The 18,823-nt window shown below is 35.3% G+C and overlaps 1 protein-coding gene across 1 annotated transcript; it reads left to right on the plus strand.

Annotated features, from left to right (window-relative positions):
- Positions 1 to 15,774: 15,774 nt before the first annotated feature.
- On the plus strand, positions 15,775 to 18,578 carry LOC120634518. The gene is made up of 4 exons (XM_039905193.1): positions 15,775 to 15,827; positions 16,150 to 16,261; positions 16,739 to 16,821; positions 16,995 to 18,578. The coding sequence occupies exon 4, from the start codon at positions 16,997 to 16,999 to the stop codon at positions 18,314 to 18,316; it is 1,320 nt and encodes a 439-aa protein (XP_039761127.1). The 5' UTR covers positions 15,775 to 15,827; positions 16,150 to 16,261; positions 16,739 to 16,821; positions 16,995 to 16,996; the 3' UTR covers positions 18,317 to 18,578.
- Positions 18,579 to 18,823: the final 245 nt, after the last annotated feature.

The following is an 18,823-nucleotide window of genomic DNA, read 5'->3' on the forward strand; positions in this document are numbered from 1 at the left end:
AAAACCGACACGCGCATAGTACTAGGTACTACGCTACGCTACGCGACGCATCAAATAAAGTTACAGGAGACACATGATTTTCATTTTTAATGTAATGTTGGCAGTGGTTTACTCAAAATCCATTAGGTTTTCGGCTTCACAGATAAGTCTCGAAGACAGTACATAATGTACCGCTAAAGCCTGCGAAGTATTATTTCGGTTTTCATTTACACTTTGAAAAATAATTAGTTATGTAAAGTATAATATATTATGAGTACATGCAGTTCCGACCCGTTGCAAGGATGTCCTATACAATTAGCACTTTTGGTCTAAAGGCTTGTACACTAAGGCCTTAGGCCAATACTAAAGGAACGAGCTAGACACGATTCGAAATATGCCTATTCTCTGAATTACTTTGTCACGTCGTAGGTTACTCGACACAGACACGTTAAGTACCTACAAGTTACGTTATCGCGCGATTATGAGCTTTACGATCTTATTATTAAGGCTATTTGTAAAAAGTTGTCTTGATTTTATTTTATATATAATATAGTGCTTTATTTATTTTTTAATAATAAGGTAAAAAAAACATGAAAGTCATTTTTAATATTTTTTCATGCTCCCTAATATATAACATACATAGTAAGAGAGAAACGAAAACATAATATATTATATTCTCGTGCTCACATTAAGAAAACATTAGTGATGTCCTAGTATTCAGGTACTATGTCGGGGACCAATGAGGAAAGCCTTATCATGTCCCTCGGAGCCTTAAAAGTAGTGGGTAAGAGACTAATGTTAGGGATCTGGAAAAAATGGACGTACGACTAGATGAGAAATTGAGAAACTCACGTTTGCTTATTGCGTGCGGCACCGTTTCGTAATAAATCAGATGTTAATAATCATAAAAAAAAAACTCTTCATTGATTAGGTAAGTGGTGTGATAACTGGTAACATCTACTGAATGATTTAATTTTTTAATTTTTGAAGGTATAGTTCTTTTGGTGCGTTAGGGGTGAAAATGGTGAGAGTAAATTTTTACGATGCGCGCGCACACCGTCACGAAAACCGACACCATGAAGTTAGCTATAGTCAACATTTTAGTTTTTTCTAAAAAAGGTTTGACAGTTGACTTTCAATAATTCAAACAATACCTTTTTTTCTATTGTAAGTGTTGTTTTTACTGCAAAAAGGCAAAGATAAAATTTTTGAAAAGACTTTTATCTTGTTACGCCAAATAAGTATAACTTCTAACGCGTGTGCAAGAGTACACACGCGTTTCTTTTGATTACAAAACTTCTTAATTGATCCATAAATCAATAATAGCTTTATTATATTTCAAGTTTTAAGTTCAATCTCAATGTTAATCTGTGTGCTGTTTATCTATCTGTGTTACTACCACGTTACTACAAATATTTAAAAGTTAAGTTAGTTTAAAGGTGATAAAGAAGAAAAAAACGATATTAATAACATCAAAAAACGCGCAACTTAAATCCTTATACTCATCCGTGTATTTTTCAACTTTACCTTTACTCATAAATTGTCCATTTAATCTTAGCACCCTGTATGTGCCTCATTTTCCCCCGACCAAGGTATCTAGCTATGGACCTTTAAAGAGGGGCTAAGGTCATTGTAAGGATGATCGCACATCTATTCAAGTGACTCAATTAAGAAATTCCAACGAAAACATCAATCCGCTTTGCAAGCTAGCGAATACACGCGTGGAATCGTTTCCAAGAATCAAAAACTATAATGTCAAAGATTTGTACGTATTTTAATGTTACTCGTTTCAAAGTCAAACAATCTGTAATACTGATTTAAAATTTAAAAACTTTTACTATTACTATTATTCAGAAACGCCATCTATAGGCGTATTTGAATAGAGAAATATTATATAATTTAGGTATCAAAAACGTGTCAGTGCTTTGATATAATCGAAACGATTTTTTAATAGCGTTAACATTAATAAAATAAAACTGATTTAAGCGGTGATAGTAACAACGTTTAAATCGGAAAGTATACCATACTAATATTATACATGTGTATAAGGAGGAACAAACAAACTTTTTGCTTAAACTAATCCACTAATAAACTTGATTTTGGCATATAGTCCGTTTAAAAGGATGAAGAGTAACATAGGCTTAAACAGTTCCCACTGTTTAAAAATACTATACTAAACGCAGACGAAGAAAGCGGGCAACAGCTACTAAAATAAAAATCAGTTATATGGAATGTTCTCCTGCAAAACCTAATGCACCCTATTGAGTATATTTCATCTTAAGTAGTTCGACGTTCCTAAACTATCAAAGCATACGAAATGTGCTAGTCTCCAGCTAAATGTACTGAACAGTTTGGTGCGTACGACGCGTACTACGCACGTACGATACAGTCTGACAGGTATGCGATCAGCATTGCTTGCGTGGCATTTTTGGTGACAGGTCATTTTGACCCGCTCATCGTGCACTGTCGGAAGTCTTCGCTAAAGTTCGTGTATCTTCGTTTTTTCCACTTCATTTGTCAGCTGTTCCGAGTAATTTCGCACTGTCACCGGAGATAGCATGGGAGAGCGTGGCAGTTTTATGATAGGTATTATTACGTCTTTATTATTGATAGGTATTGGTAGTGATATCGATTTTCGGCATCAATATAATATAATATCTTAATATATATAAATCTCCTGTCACGATGTTTGTCCGCGATGGACTCCTAAACTACTGAACCGATTTTAAATTAAATTGGCACACCGTGAGCAGTCTGGTCCAACTTAAGAGATAGGATAGCTTAGATCTTTAAGTAAAGTCACAATTTTATTTTATTGCAAATTATTTGTCTATAATTAATTGACAGTCACATGTTATATATATATACAACTATGCTCATTTAAGGCTTAGCGATACTGAATACTTTAAAAACAAAATCAAACCCAGACGAAGTCGCGGGCAACAGCTAGTAATAATATAAATATACTACGACAATACACACATCGCCCTCTAGCCCCAAAGGAAGCGTAGCTTGTGTTATGGGTACTAAGATGACTGATGAAAATTTGAATTATGAATAATATAGGTACATTAACACTATTAATATACAGACAAACACCCAGACACATTACTAACATTAAACAGTAAACAGGAACATCATTTGCAGCTGTCGGAATTGAACCTTTGACTCATAAAGCAGGGTCAATGCCCATTGCGCCAATCGGTCGTCGACATCTATATTACACGTCGATATTTACACTAATAATTGCACGAAACTTACTAGTTCATACTAAATCTATATTCAAAGTCAAAATCAAAAATATCTTTATTCAAGTAGGCCCACAGGTGGCACTTTTGATGCGTACATAAGAACCACACGGTAGTGAGATGATGGCGATAACCACATTCGTAAACTTAAAACTAAAGCTACGAGGGTTCCAAACGCGTCCTGGTCTAAGAAGAAGCCCACAACAAACTTAGCCGGGTGTTTTTTTTTTTGTTATCACCATCTCACAATGTCATTTTAAATTATTAGGAGAGCAACCTGGTTAGAGCAATAATTTACACCCAAGCTTTTTTATCGTTTACGTAGTCCTTTATACTATAATAGGACTTTTCTATAAGCTTACGTTTAATACAAACTTTGAACTTTTTAACAGACATCTCCACGCCACTATTTAATCGCCACGTCGCATCGTACACGTTTAAATATTACTATTATGTAATTTGTCACGATTGTGTTATTTTCAAAAAGTTTAGGATTGTTTCACAGTACTCAACCTGTATGGTCCGACAAATTAAACAATCCGACGGCTCACAAAACGTCTGTCAAAATCATTATATTGATAATTATTGATTCAAATCATTCAACTCGTATTAAAAGATCGACATCGTTATCAACCCATTATCGACCCATTACAGGCGATGGTCTCCTCTAACCATGAGAAGGGTTAATACATAGTTCACTACGCTGGCCAAGCGCGTATTAGTAAACTTCACATTCCTTGGTAACATTATAGAGAACTCTCAGGCATGTAGGTTCCCTCGCGATATGCTCTTTCACCGTTAATAAATATTTACATCACATTTAGTTATTGCTGGTATGAGATTGGCAAGACAACAAATATTCTATTATTTTTTGCCACCAGCTCTTCGGCTATTAATGTTGGCACAAAAACTTGATGGAAAAGTTCAGTTAAAGGTTTTGATGGGGGTGTACATTTTAAAAGGAAAATGTACGTTTAGCACCTTCGGGTGTTACCTACTAAAGGTTTTTTTTCTCTAAACACGCTGTCTATTCAAGACAGCGTGTTTTCACAAGAGTACATAATCCCCCACGCTTAGCGGCTTGGCGTCTTTGTCGTTAGGGTGGTAACAAGCCACTGCCAAAGCCTACCACCAGACAATTTTTTTTTATTCAATAGACTTGATTGTACATCAAAACATGATATAAAATTTAACTAGAATAACATTAGAAATATTAAGGCAGGTTAATAGGCGGCCTTATCGCTTACAAACGATTTTTACCGGGCAACCAATCACAGAACACGAGAAACGTAAAGTAAAGTTAGTGATAATAATATAAAACGACGGCTCATCGAGGCACGAGGGTTGACACCGCCATTTTCCTTACTGGCTCGTACTGGAATTTCTTAAACAAAAAATCCGCAATACCAAACTAATTTTTGGCCAGAACCCAGAACACCATAATGCGGAACATGCTCACTTGAAGTAAAACAAAAAAGTAGTCTGTGAGATGGTGATAACAAAATAAAACCGGCTAAGTTTGTTGTGGGCTCTTCTTAGATCAGGGCGTGTTTGGATTCCTCCTAGCTTTAGAGCTTAAAAAACACCACCAGCTAACAATAATGGTTACATAATATATGTATGAACGCTTCATATGTGCCTGTGAAAAGGTCAACAATAGAAACAATTTGAAATTTGAACTTTATTATTTTCCTTTAAGTAAGTCAATGTCACCTGGTGGTGCTGATGCAGTCTAAGATAGTAGCGGACTAAGCATGTTAGGTTATGGCAGTTACATTACCCCTAATCGTAACCTACCCCATAATCGGTTTCTACGCGAAACAGTACCGGACCACTAAATTGTTTGCGGGACGTTTTTTCGGAATAACTAGCCGAGGTCCAAACCACCCACCAGACAAGATCTCGGAAAATTCTGAAATAATAAATTCGCCATTTTCACTAGCCAGGAAACAAACCCGCCAATGATGTTTGAGCAGATGAAATAATAATAAATAAATATACTACAACAATACACAAATCGCCATCTAGCCTCAAAGTAAGCGTAGCTTGTGCTATGGTAACTAAAATGACTGAATATTTTTATGAATAATATACACAAATACATATAATATAAAGATAAACACCCAGACACTTAAAAACATTCATTTTCATCACACAAACATTTTCCAGCTGTGGGAATCGAACCCACGGCCTTGGACTCAGAAAGCAGGATCGCTGCAAAAGGCGCCAATCGGCCGTCTAAAGAAAGTCGCAGGTAGCCAGGGATATTTACATAATGAATCGCGCAGACAAAATGTATTCTTTTGACATTTAAATCAATGACTAATGAAAGATTCCGGAGTTTTTCACGATGTCAGAATATTGGTAAGTCCATAAATTCCCACAGAAAAGGTAAAAACACTAATGAAATCTTAAATGTAAGGGCAACCTTAAAGAATTTTAGTCTAACATAGCTCTATCATTGAGAATGTTGTGTGCACTTCGTATATGCACAAAAGCTCTGCCTACCCTACATTTTTGTATGCCTCATAAAGGAGAAGTATTTTTCCATTTCATGCCATATTCCTTCTTTATTCATACTCTGGCCAAGAACCTTGTGCACGCCACTGGTGGCGAGAGGTAAGGATCTGGTATGCCATCTATGTACAAACTGTAATCATAAAATTGCTATATGGTGTTCTGACTACTGGTAGGGTGGTGATTTTTTTTTTATCGTTTCGTACTCAGTTATATACTCTGACATGGTGTTAGAGACCTTCTTTATGAGACTTTTGCTCTGAATAGGTGCAACCTCACGATTATCGTGATATGGTTATGCCATTTAATTTTTTTTCCGTTTAACTTCACCTTCTCCTTATGACGTAGCGCTGTCCTCAGTAGCTCTGAGTGCTCCGTCAAATTTTATGTATATACGAGTATGTTAATAATGTAAAATGATTAATTCCATCAAAAAATAAAAGAATTCATATTAAAGTGCAATTTAATTAGTACGTTAATTTTTTTTATTTTTAACTTCCCAAAATTTTCATAAGTTGGGAAGTTATTGGTTTCACCCCGTTTTCATCAGATGTCGACGTTTTGAGGTCCTAGAAAGCTTTCCTGACTATTCCTTCGATTGTGTCATCATGTCTGTCTGTATGTATGTGTGTGTGTATGTGTGTGTGTGTGTGTTTGTGAATGTATGTATGACAAAAAAAAAAAATGAAATGAATGTATGTATGTAAACTTCTCATAACTTTTGCACGGCTTGATCGATTGGATCGTGATTGGCGGCATTTGAAACTTAGATTTTCTACAATTTCGAGATCAATTGAGACCGAAAGATTCTGAGAGATCCCAAAAAAACATTTAAAAAAAAAAGAAAGAAGACTGAGTCAGACTGCTCTGGGAGCGAAGCGAAGTGACATGTAAACCATTTTAGTACTCAAGTTATATAATACAATAATATATAATATCTTCTCAGAATACAGTTGTCGCCATACCTCCTCTATACGCGGGTGCCTTAATTTATGTTCATAAAAATCTTTGTAAATTTAAGAAAAAATGTGACTGCAATAATTTAAATATTAGAAGTAAGAATAAACTTACAGTGCAATATATAGTTACATAAAATTCATAATTCGTTTAAAGGAAATTGCATACAATTCTACAATAAACTACCAATTGACATCTTGGAGATGTCTCTTAAAAAGTTCAAAGTTTGTATTAAACGTATATAAAAGTCCAATTATAGTATTAAGAACTACGTAATTGATAAAAAAGCTTGGGTGTGAATGTTTGCTCTAACCAGGTTGCTCTTCTAATAATTTTAAATGACAATGTCAGATGGTGATACAAAAAAAAACACCCCGCCTAGTTTGTTGTGGGCTTCTTCTTAGACCAGGACGCGTTCGGAACCCTCGCAGCTTTAATTTAAATTCTACGAGTATGGTTATCGCCATCATCTCACTACCGTGCACTTCTCATGTAATGTACGCATCAAAAGTGCCACCTATGGGCCTACTTGAATAAAGATATTTTTGACTTTGACTTTGACATTACTGTGATCACCAACCCATCTCACACTCACACAAAAACGCGCGCGCACACACACATACACGCGCACATACAGAAACGTCGGGTTAAAAATAAACTGTCATATCTAGCTACTCATGTTAAGTTATTTTAATTTAAGCCAGCAAAAATCAATACACGAACTACAACCCAAACGCTTCGCTATCGTTCCTTAGTCATTTAAATGTCAAAAGAATACATTTCGTCTACTCTACGCGATTCATTATGTATACCGGTTTTTATTTCTTATTTTACCGTTTTACGGTTTATCGCTTGGAGAGATTTCCTTTTTATGGGGGAAAGAGGTGACTTTTTCTTCTTGTGATCTTATTGAAATATTTTCAGCAATGTACGCAAAAACGACGGGGTGATATAAGTTTGACGTGTTTGACGGATGCACCGTTCTGACAGATGTAACGATTTTGATTTTGTGTTTATTGTTCCAATGGTGAATTTGTCGGGAGTGTTCTTAGCTGGGTTAGATGAAACTGGTCCAAGATGGCTGTCTTGCATTTTGTTCACAACTCCCTTAATATGTGCATCAAATTAAAAGACGTGACTAGTAGAATAATGTACACCATATTGACAAACTTAAAGTTTTATTGTATAATTTTTTAATGTATATATTTTTATTGTGTCAGTGATTATTAGTAATGAAAAAGTCGAGTTGTTTATTACTACGCTACAATTTACAAAGCCATTCTTAAACAACTCCGTGATGACGTAGTGAATTCTGTAATCTTATGCTGGTCCCGGATTCTATCTCGGTAGAATCTGCCTTTAAGGTTTGTTTTTTTTTAAGTCACTAAAGTTACAAAAGTGCTTAATTAGGCCTACTTAACATAAATGAAATTTGAATTTGAATATGTATTTCTCCGCGGAGAAGCAGTTTGGAATTTTATAATTATTGAATTTTCTTCTGGTCTGATGGAAGGATTCGCACGTGGCTAATATTTGTGGTCGGTTGGCTGGTTATTATTTAGGGCCGTCTTACGTAGCCGACTCGATTTGTCAGCACAATAATCAGCCGCCACCAAATATAGCTCCCGTAACTAGTTTTGTTTATATCGCACAGTTTGTTAAACGTTATACAACGTATAACGGAATGACGAAATACATGGTGCATGAGTATATTTCATGAGGAGTTCAACCGTAAAAATATTAAATCAAAAGAACCATATTTATTTTTCCATTCAAAAGAATTCAAAACATTCTAAGTGTTTACTTATGACAACCCTATTGAAGATTAAATACCGACACGTGCATAGTACCTACTCTAGGCGACGCGTACCTAATAAAGTGACAGGGGTCATTGGATTTTAATTTTGCTTGTGTTGTTAGGGCTGTTTTTGATTTCTTAAAGTAAAATCTATTGCAGTGGTTTACTGAAAAAATATTAGGTTTTCGGTTTCACAGATCAGTCTCAGAGACATTACATAATGTATCTACCTTTAAATCTTGTGAAGTATTTTTTCGATTTTCATTTACAAGTTGTATTCTTTTAACCAATGCTTAATGTTTTTGACAAAAATATTCAGGCTTATTTGGGCTTTCACACTAGGTGGTCTGTACTGTGGAGACCATTGGTTGCCTGAGAAAACAATATCCGAGAAACTAGACGGTAAAGTATGGAATAAGTGTTTGTAATCAAATTTACTGCGGACTTCATAAGAAGGCTCAGATTCACTCAGTGGACGAGGGAGAGAGCTATTGATCAGTAAGTTAATAATCAGAAATGAGGAGATCCGTAGAAGAACCAGAGTAACCGACAGAGCTCAGCGAGTCGCAAAGCTAAAGTGGAAATGGACGGGGCACATAGCCCGGAGAACTGATTGACGTTGGGGTCCCAAGGTGGCGAATGGCGAACCCGTAGAGGTAAACGCAGCGTTGGTCGGCCCCCAACGAGGTGGACAGACGACATCAAAAGAGTCGCTAGGAGCCGCTGGAAACAAGCGGCCCAGGAGCGTCGATATTAACTCCTTACATAAGACCTTTGTCTCTCAGTGGACTTCAATCGGTTGAAGTGTTAATATGAATCAAAATTTACTTGATTCCGAAAGTGACAGCCCTTAAACTATAACTACCATATTTTTCTCCTTTATTTTTCAAAAATATAGCGCATGTAAACCGGTTTTGCTTTGCTGAACCCCGTTTATACCTTCCTTCTTCCTGTTATGAAATCAAAACAGTAACCCTATTAAATATTCCTTTTCTTTTCTATTAAATATTTGTGTAATCTAAAGGAGCGAGCCTGTGATCATTTATTCTTTGACCGTTGAAGGGTATTTACAAAGAAATACACCCGGGGCGTTAGATATTATGGGAGCCACCTTTGCAATGCACCACCCAGAAAACAAAAGTAAAAGCGAAAGATAAAATTATGTTTACTTCACAACCTTATTTAATTATTCATCATCAATTATTATTTAATTTATTATTTTTACTAAGACAAACCTACTTATGTTTTAATTATTTTTTTACAGACAGACAAATTTTGGCATTTCTAATATAAGTATGGATTAAGAAGACGAAATAACGTAACGTAACATAAGAGAAGAGAAGTAAAGAAATAACATTTTAATTTAAAACAAAATAATAACGACTGGATGGTCGGTGCTTTAAAACACTTGAACGTCATCGAAGACAATGTTTTAATTAAAAAAGCGTGTTGCAAGAGCCATCGGTTCTACATTATTACATTTTTAATTATCGGCATACCTTTCATCATCTTAATAATAATAAAGAATCGAGACTAGAGGTTTTTTTGTCTTTAAAGTAAAGGCAGCTTGAAATATTGAGCCATTGTGCTAGGCCAGCCTGTTGGGGCAAGATGACTGATCCCAAAGACCACTGTTTGCTTGCGCACCAATACTCTCGATGAGTATACAAAGTCTCACTCTGATATACTTCTTGCACAGATAAAATAATTTGAAATGTATGCGAATATTTGTTTGTATTTCAGTCACTTAGCATCACACGGCAATGGAAGCATTCATGACTACGTCAACGATAAAAAAGCTTGGGTGCAAGTTATTGCTTCTTAAATAGTTTAAAATGAGATGGTGATAACAAAAAAAAAACGGGTTAGTTAATTTTGGGCTTCTTCTTAGACTAGGGCGCATTTGGAATCCTCCTTGGTTGAATGTAGTTATAGCCATCAACTCACTTATATTGCACGTGTAATGTACGCATCAAAAGTGCCATCTATGTGCCTATTTGAATAAAAAAATATTTGAATTTGTCTTTTACTTTAATTACAAATCAACCAAACCAAAGCATAAAATAAAACAGAAAATATAAATTACTTAAATTTTCCCTGCCAGAGATCGAACCCAGGTCCTTCCACTTATAAAATCACTGCGCTCACCACTACGCCGGGGGTGGGGGGTCGTCAAATTAAATTTACAACTTAATTATTATCAACTATGGACGACAGCATTTGAAGTACACTTAAACGACATCGCAAGACATAATTTAAAAAAGCGTGTTGCAGGAGCAATCGGTTTTGCAATAAACAATTTTAATTATCGGCATTCCTTTCAGCTTTAATAACTAAGAATTGAGACCCGAGTCTGTTTTTCTACAGTTTTTTCTTTTTTAAAATGGAAATATATAATATATTCTTTATATTTATTTACTATTTTACTCCTGTTTATGCATTCGTATTTAGCTATTTGAATGTAGGTTTATAATAACTTTACACCACCGCTACGTTCTCGCTCATGTTTTCCTTATCCTAAGGTTGCCTGGAACAGATCGCTACTAACTTACCAAGCGATAAGGCCGCCTTTTGAATTCAACTTCCATCTTATTTTAATCTTCTTTTATTTCAATAACTTCTTAGTTGTGTACAAATAAAGAGTTCAATAAAATGAAAAAAATACGGAGTATTCAGTTATCCTCTGAAAAGTTTTGTTTTAATTTAAGTTATGTTTTTGTTTCCTGTTTTTAACTTCATCTTACAGTGTTTTCTTCGTTACAACAATAATATTATTGTAAACTTGCGAACCCGCACTTGTGTGTTTGTTTTTTTTTCAGATACGCATGCCGGTTTGCCAGTAATTGGGTTTACACTACAACTTTATGTTTCTCAATTTTGTAGTTCCTAAGCTTGTTTCAGTGTATAATCTGTTGGTGAAATAAATAAATAAAAAAGGAACTTTAATAAAAAAATAACCATTAATAACATTATAAATTTGTCCATGAACGTAATTAATTATATACGAGTGTTCGTCTAGGAATAGGTATCTATTGTATTGCGATTTCCCGTCAATTTCACCACCTTGTTTAAAAGTGAGTTGGCGTGTTCTTAGGATAGTGTTCACATGTCCGAAATCGATAGCTTAACGTGCTTTCCGAGGCACGCTGATGGTCAAAGCCAATTTCCTAACTCCGGGCTCCCTTCTCACTCTGAGATGTAACCGTAGTGGGAAGTTAATAAATTAATGATTACAAATTCAGTCTTTATCTACAATCTAACGTTTAACGGCCGATTGGCGCCGTTTGCAGCGATCCTGCTTTCTGAGCCCGAGGCCGTGGGTTCGATTCCCACAACTGGAAAATGTCTGTGGAATAGGGTTAATATGATGACGATGACGATCCATCATGGCCGCAGGTTAAAATAAATGTTGTGATGCATGATCCTAAAAAAGTGACAGGGGTCACTTGATTTAACTTTTGCTCGTGCTGAATCTAATTTATTTCAGTATATATTTTGGTTGTGGTTTACTCAAAAACTATTAGCGTTTCGGTTTCACAGATAAGTCTCAGAGACAGTACATAATGTACCTCGAAAGCCTGTGAAGTATATATCGGTTTCCTTTTCACGTTGTATAACTGTTATTGAATAAAATACTATACTGCTTTCTCACATTGTTAGTAACTAAAAGCATTATTTTAAACACAAACAAACACACCTAATGATGTGAGTTAAAAAAAAAAGTGTATAAATTATACAAATTCGATAGAATTGTGTCAACTGCAAATGTAGGACGTGTGGTCCGACTTTGAAGAGTATGGGTGCGGACACGGGGATGTGACGAAAGCGTTTATGTACCGAATTTAATTCGCGTACTTAGTACAGGATACGTAGTAAGTTAGAACTTATGCCACAGTTTCGAGTAGACAAAGTTGTAACCTCTTTTGCACCTCAACCTTTCGAAGTTATGAGCATTTTAAGCACATACCATCTAGTAGAGCTTGTGATAAAGCTCGTCTGAGGAAGTAATACCGCCAGGCTTATTACAGCCAAGTAGTATTGCTGTTTTCCGGTCCTAAGGGCGTGGTTGATGCTAAACACCTAAGTTGATGGACATATGACGTGGTACTTGTATTTCCTGTGAAGTACTGCTCTGTTTATTGTCGATGGTTTTAATATCATCATCATCATATCAACCCATTACCGGCCCACTACAGAGCACGGGTCACCTCCCACAATGAGAAGGTAAAAGGTTCTAATATTAAGTTGATGGACATATAACGTGGTACTTGTATGCCCTGCGAAGTAGTGCTCTGTTTATTGTCGATGGTTTTAATATCATCCTCATATCAACCCATTGCCGGCCCACTACAGATCACGGGTCACCTCCCACAATGAGAAGGGAAAAGGTTCTAATATTAAGTACTATAAATGAAGAACAATTAAATTTCTCTTGCTTCATCGATGAAGGAAAGCATCTTGAGAAAACCGGTATGCCTATGAATTCTCTATAATGTTCTCAAAGGGCTACGGTGTACTTTCTTATCCCGAGAAGAGGCCCTTGTCCTGTAGTGAGCCGGTTAAGGGTTGATCATATAATAAAAAACAACCAGAACCCTTTTTCAGCCATTATTGAATGCAGTGCATTGTGTCCAAAAACCGTGAAAACGCCCAATGTTGCTAGCCCACAAAATTTTCACATTTTCCTTATTCGATGGTCAAGATTAGCGGTAAAATAATTACTTTGTAGTGCTAAATGGAGTGAAGGAACTAACCGCCTCTTTAAGAAACACTACTAAAGTGGAGTGGTTTTTGATACTTCTAAATCAGTCGTCTATAGTCTTAATTCCGTGGTTGATAATGATTTAAAAGTTGGATAATAAGTCCAGATTCCGCTCCGTTTATGGTACGTAATACCACCACAAAAGCAGCGTTTCAATGCATGAGATCGGATTTAAATTTCAAAGGCGCCCTGTAACTAGAGTAATGCATGCATGCTTATACACTGAAATCTTGACGCATTCGTTTTTGAGTCCGCTCAGACCAATTTTCGTATTTTGAAAATTACAATGTTCGCGGATTTATGCTGACATTTTTTTTATCATCAATCATCGAAACTCGGCAGTCCCTTTAATATATCCTATAGCTATTATTAATATAACGTTACCTATATTATGTTTTAATAACATATATAAATTCAAAATTCAAAAATGTTTTATTCATGTAGACCTTATCACGGGCACACACACATAAAAGTATATTATTTCACTTATTCATTCATTCATCCATTTACTACACCACCACATATCACCAATATCTGTATTTCGTGTGTCCTACACGTGCTAAGTCCGCAACTTAGCACGTGTAGGGGACACACACACACACACACAAACACACACACACACAAAATGAATGAGAAGGGAACACCACAACCCTGGCCACAGCTTGACAATATTTAGAATTTTTCTTTCTCGTGTGAGATAAAAGCGAAGCGGCCAGCTTCCAAGCTTCTTTTAGAAATTCATCAATCGTATACCGAGTTTTAATTAATAATTTGCTTAAACTTAGGTAAAATAGATCTTTCTCCATTGAAGATAAAATCAAAGTGACAGCCTGCTTAGAAGAAATACTAAAAGGTCAGTAATCCCCTATATCTATTCGAATTTCGAACAAGGTACTAGGGTCATTTCGCCTGTTTGCGTCCACTTAGTGGAGTTGTTAGGTTTGAACGTGAAAAAAAAAGTTAGTAAAGTAGTCGGTAGTTTTGAATCAAATATAGTTGTAATGTAGTCCCTATATAGTCTTGTCAAGTTTAATGCACAGTTTTGGCCAACGCATCTGATGTTTTATTCTACACAGGTACAAATAGCTGAAACAGGCGATTTTCCCATTTTGCGTCCACAAAATCCAGATTGCGTCCGCCTGTGGACCAATTGGCGTCCACCTGTTTAGAAATAATTAGGAAGGGAGATAGGAAATAAAAAGGGAAGCTTGTGATTTTAATCAAAACATTTATTTAATAATTGTACTCGGTATTTAATAATTTAATTGTAATAATTGTATTTAGTTATCATAAAAGTAAACATAAATTGCACTTTTTTTCTCCTCCAACTAACTCCATTAATAGATTCATTATTATTTCGAATATCATGTCGATGGCTTTATAGGATTCTATTTTACCATTTCGGTACAAAGCCTTTAAAATTGGCCAAGTGCGAATCGGACTCGCGCGTTCCGTGTTTTATTCTATTTTTTTATATTTATTGTTATAGCGGCAATAGAAATACATCATCCATGAAAATTTCAACTGTCTTACTATCACGATTAATGAGCTACAGCCTGGTGACAGACGAAGAGCGAAGTCTTAGTACTAGGTTCCTGTTTTTACCCTTTGGGTAAGGAACCCTAAAAATGGAACAAAATTCAAATATTGGCAAATACATAAAATAATTTTCGTATAATAATTGTATATTTTTAGGTTATAAAGAGTATATTTAAATAAAATTATATAAATTTTACTCTATTATTTTCGTGTGATAAAAAGCTGGACGCAAAATGTTATAGGGTTTCTAATGTAGGAAAGCTGTGCGTCCAAGTCTGATTTTTGACATTCATTATCTTTTTTTATATCTCTAATAATATGGACGCAAATCGGCCATCATATTATGCATGTTAATGTTGTTAAAATTGATAGGAAGTTTATATTGTTTTTCCCATGTTATCGTATTTAATTAAACATCTGACTGAGAAATAGTCAGAGTAATCTGCGTCCACAGCAGACGCAAAGTGATTTTTTTATAAATTTTATGTACCAGTTCGCGTCCACCTTATATAAAGCTGTCAGTAGAAAAATATAAGCACAAAAATCGTTATTCCTATAGTGTGGTTCACAATTAAGGTCTAGGGATAACAAAGTATTCTAAATTTCACATAAACACCTTAAATACTTACCGTGAAAAGTACAGCTGCTCACTATTTTTTTTACAACACATTCGCGCGTCAGCACTTGTTGGTTGCACACGCAAGATTAGTTTATTTTTCATTAAATTTGGGTTGCACGCACAGATCTTTTGTTTGTGTGTGAGTACCTGTCATAGGTCCGAACATCAATAGAAGCGCTCTTGTTTAGATTGGTGTGTCGGTATTGTTATTTTTCACTGTTTTAAAACAGTGTACCGTCGTTTGGACGCGAATTGGGCGTCGGACGCGAAAAGGCGAAAAGACCCTACGTCATAGGTGCCATTTTGTTAAAGGTGACTGTTATCCCGCTCAACAGACGTCCCGCCTTCCCCACCAGCCCCAGTCGCTAGTACAGCCCCGTTCAGTGTAAACGTCTCTGCGCTACATTGGTAAGTGCCGCTTGTACTGTTGCCAAAAAAATAATATTTGAAACTACTTTCTAATTTTTTTTTTATCTCTCGGCTGACCGCAAGTTCGAGCGGTATTATTTGAGAGTTCAAACTACCATTTAAGCCTATTATTTAAAGTACAGTGAAAATGACGGACATTGGCAACCCGGGCTCCATACATAATTTAAAGCCCTTTGAAACCAAAAAGACGTGTCTCGCAGTTCGTACGAACCAAGTTAAATAACTGCTTTTTACACTTACTTTTATTTAAATAGACATGTTAATAACATCTAAAATTATAATATTTATTTATTCAAACCAGGTGAGCCTGGCGCCATTTTGTAGAAAATAGTTCGTCTCTGCCTCGACGCGTCGCCCCAATCTTTGCAGTCGCTACTACATCTTCGTTCAATGAACGCGTCTGTGTGACATTGGTAAGTACCGGTTGAAATAACTATATTTAATAATGTTATAAAATCTCACGGTTGACTAGAAGTTCACGCGTTAAATATGTAATAAATCCTATTCTCAAACTTTTCACCCCGTTGTCTCAATACAATTTTTACTACACTACTGTCAAAAACGACGTATATAAGCTTAACATGTGTGTATGTCTGTGGCATCGTAGCGCCTGAACGGATCAACCAATTTTATTCTGTTTGAAAAGGGTTCTCAGCTGCGTTTGATGAAAATCAGTCTGAGATTGCCGCCACCACAAAATGGCGGTTTACATATTTTTTAACAACTCCCTCAGTATGGGTATCAGATGAAAAGGCTTGACTACAGGAATAATGTACACGATATTGTAAAAAAGTTATATAGATCTATAACTTTTATAAAATATCCATTTTTGTAACATGAGATTAAAATTTATATGATACATATTTTTAATTTTTGATTGTTTTTTACAGGGCGATATCTTGACAAGTTGAGGAGCAATTCGCAACTTCCTTAGAGCATATTTTTTCGGAACGCGCATCAGAATCAGCCGTGAGTAAGTATTTGTATCTCGCACTTATTTTAAGCAACGTTTCTCCAACTTGCTTGAGGAGTGATGAGTGATAGTACGTACCTTGAAGAAAGAATTTTTTAGGTACTATGTTTTTAACACAAAAATTATCGTTATGTCTTCTGTTATTTGTAATGTCTTCATTGGTTTTATTTCAGATATGACTGAACTTATAAATAAATATTTATTTAATTCTACAGAAGAACAAAAATTGTATGATGTAAGGGCAAAACTGAATATAGCTAAATGCATTGTAAGTTTATGTTTAGGGAACGAATATAATTCCACTTCAATTCGTAATGCACTTTTGAACAGAGCTACACGATACTTTCCACGTAAATTATTAACTGAGCTTGTGACAAAAGTAAATGCTTCGGAGGATTGGCCTAAAACATTTAGCGACTGGATTGAGCAAATTACAACACGTGCTTCAGGAGGCACAGAAAACAACAACATTCATAAAGATTTAAGAGACACTATAATAGATTATTACTTAGTTAAAAAATGTTTACCGACCAGAGACGATATTGTGAAAGTAATAGTGAATGTAAACCCATCTTATTATAGGAAAATATCTGACATCAAGAAAGGCATCAAAACTAGTGGGTATAAGGCGAAACGGCTTCCGCGTTGTACTAAAACTATTATCGTAGAAGATCCTGAGCAAAGTTTGGCGAGAATGAAATATTTAAAATGTATAGAACAGTTCAGAAACGCTGGTGCCCATATAATATACATTGAACACAAATTAACCAACAAAAATGGCCTTATTTTAGAAAGTTTAAATTACAGTTATGAAGATGCAATATTGTTTAATGTGGCTGTATCTACTTCAATGGGAATGATAAGCAAGAAGATAGAAAAGGTATCAGATATTTTTATGCCAGCCTGTGAAGATGCAAAATATTATTTACTGACAAAGTGGATCCTAGACTTTGTTATCCCACAGGTATCCGTACCTAGTGTGTTTGTTTTAGAAGATAATCTGAAAACTGAGACTGACATGCCCACGATGTATAGCAGTAAAAAAATTATAATGAAGTGGCTAGAACTGAACGATATTCCACATAATTCAAATATGCACGCAGCTGAATTATTCGAGCTGATAAAAAGATCCAGATGCAATTTCTTTAAGAAAAACGTACTGGAAGAAAACTTAAAGTACTATGACCACAAAGTATTGCTACGTCCATGTAAAACACAATATTTAAACTATTTTAACATTCTCTGGGATAAAGTAAAATTTAAACCAAATAGTATGAAAATTGAGTTATTAAATAAATTTTCGAACTGGGAAGAGCTGGAAAAGGCGATAATTGAAATTGAGCAAAATACATTAAAAGAGGATATAGAAGTACATAACACCATTGAGAAAATATTAACGATTGCAAAGCATGAACGCATACCTTATGATTATATAGAAAAGTGTGATGAGTTTTTTGACGAAATAACGATGGAGGAAACTGTACAAGTTTTGTAATCTAACATGTCATAAAAATCTGCCAGTTAAAATATCGGAAACAACGGAAATATATCATTTTATTAATCCTGAGGTGCTGGTTAGTAAATAACTGATCGTAGAGTACGTAGTTTACAGTGGTGTGCACTTCATACATGCACAAAAGCAGTGCCTACCCAAATTATTTCATATTACTCGTACGAAATTTTCCACTTTTCCATTAAATTTTTCCATATACCTGCTTTATGCATACCCTGGCCGAAGACTCTGTGCACGCCACTGGTGGTTTATATAGTTAAATATTTTAATAAAGGAGCATAAGATCAACATGTTTTCTGGTTGTTTTACTTCGTAATACTCATATTGATATTATCATACATATGATACTAACATGTACATTGTTAGTGTTTTGAAAATGTTGTCATGGTTATGTTTACAATTTTTGTGGCATATCATTGAATGACAATATGTGTTTCATGATACTCTTAAATATATTGTTACTAGGCATTAATCATATCAGAAATTATG

Source organism: Pararge aegeria, chromosome 24 (assembly GCF_905163445.1).
Source record: "Pararge aegeria chromosome 24, ilParAegt1.1, whole genome shotgun sequence".
NCBI classification, from domain to species: Eukaryota; Metazoa; Arthropoda; class Insecta; order Lepidoptera; family Nymphalidae; genus Pararge; species Pararge aegeria.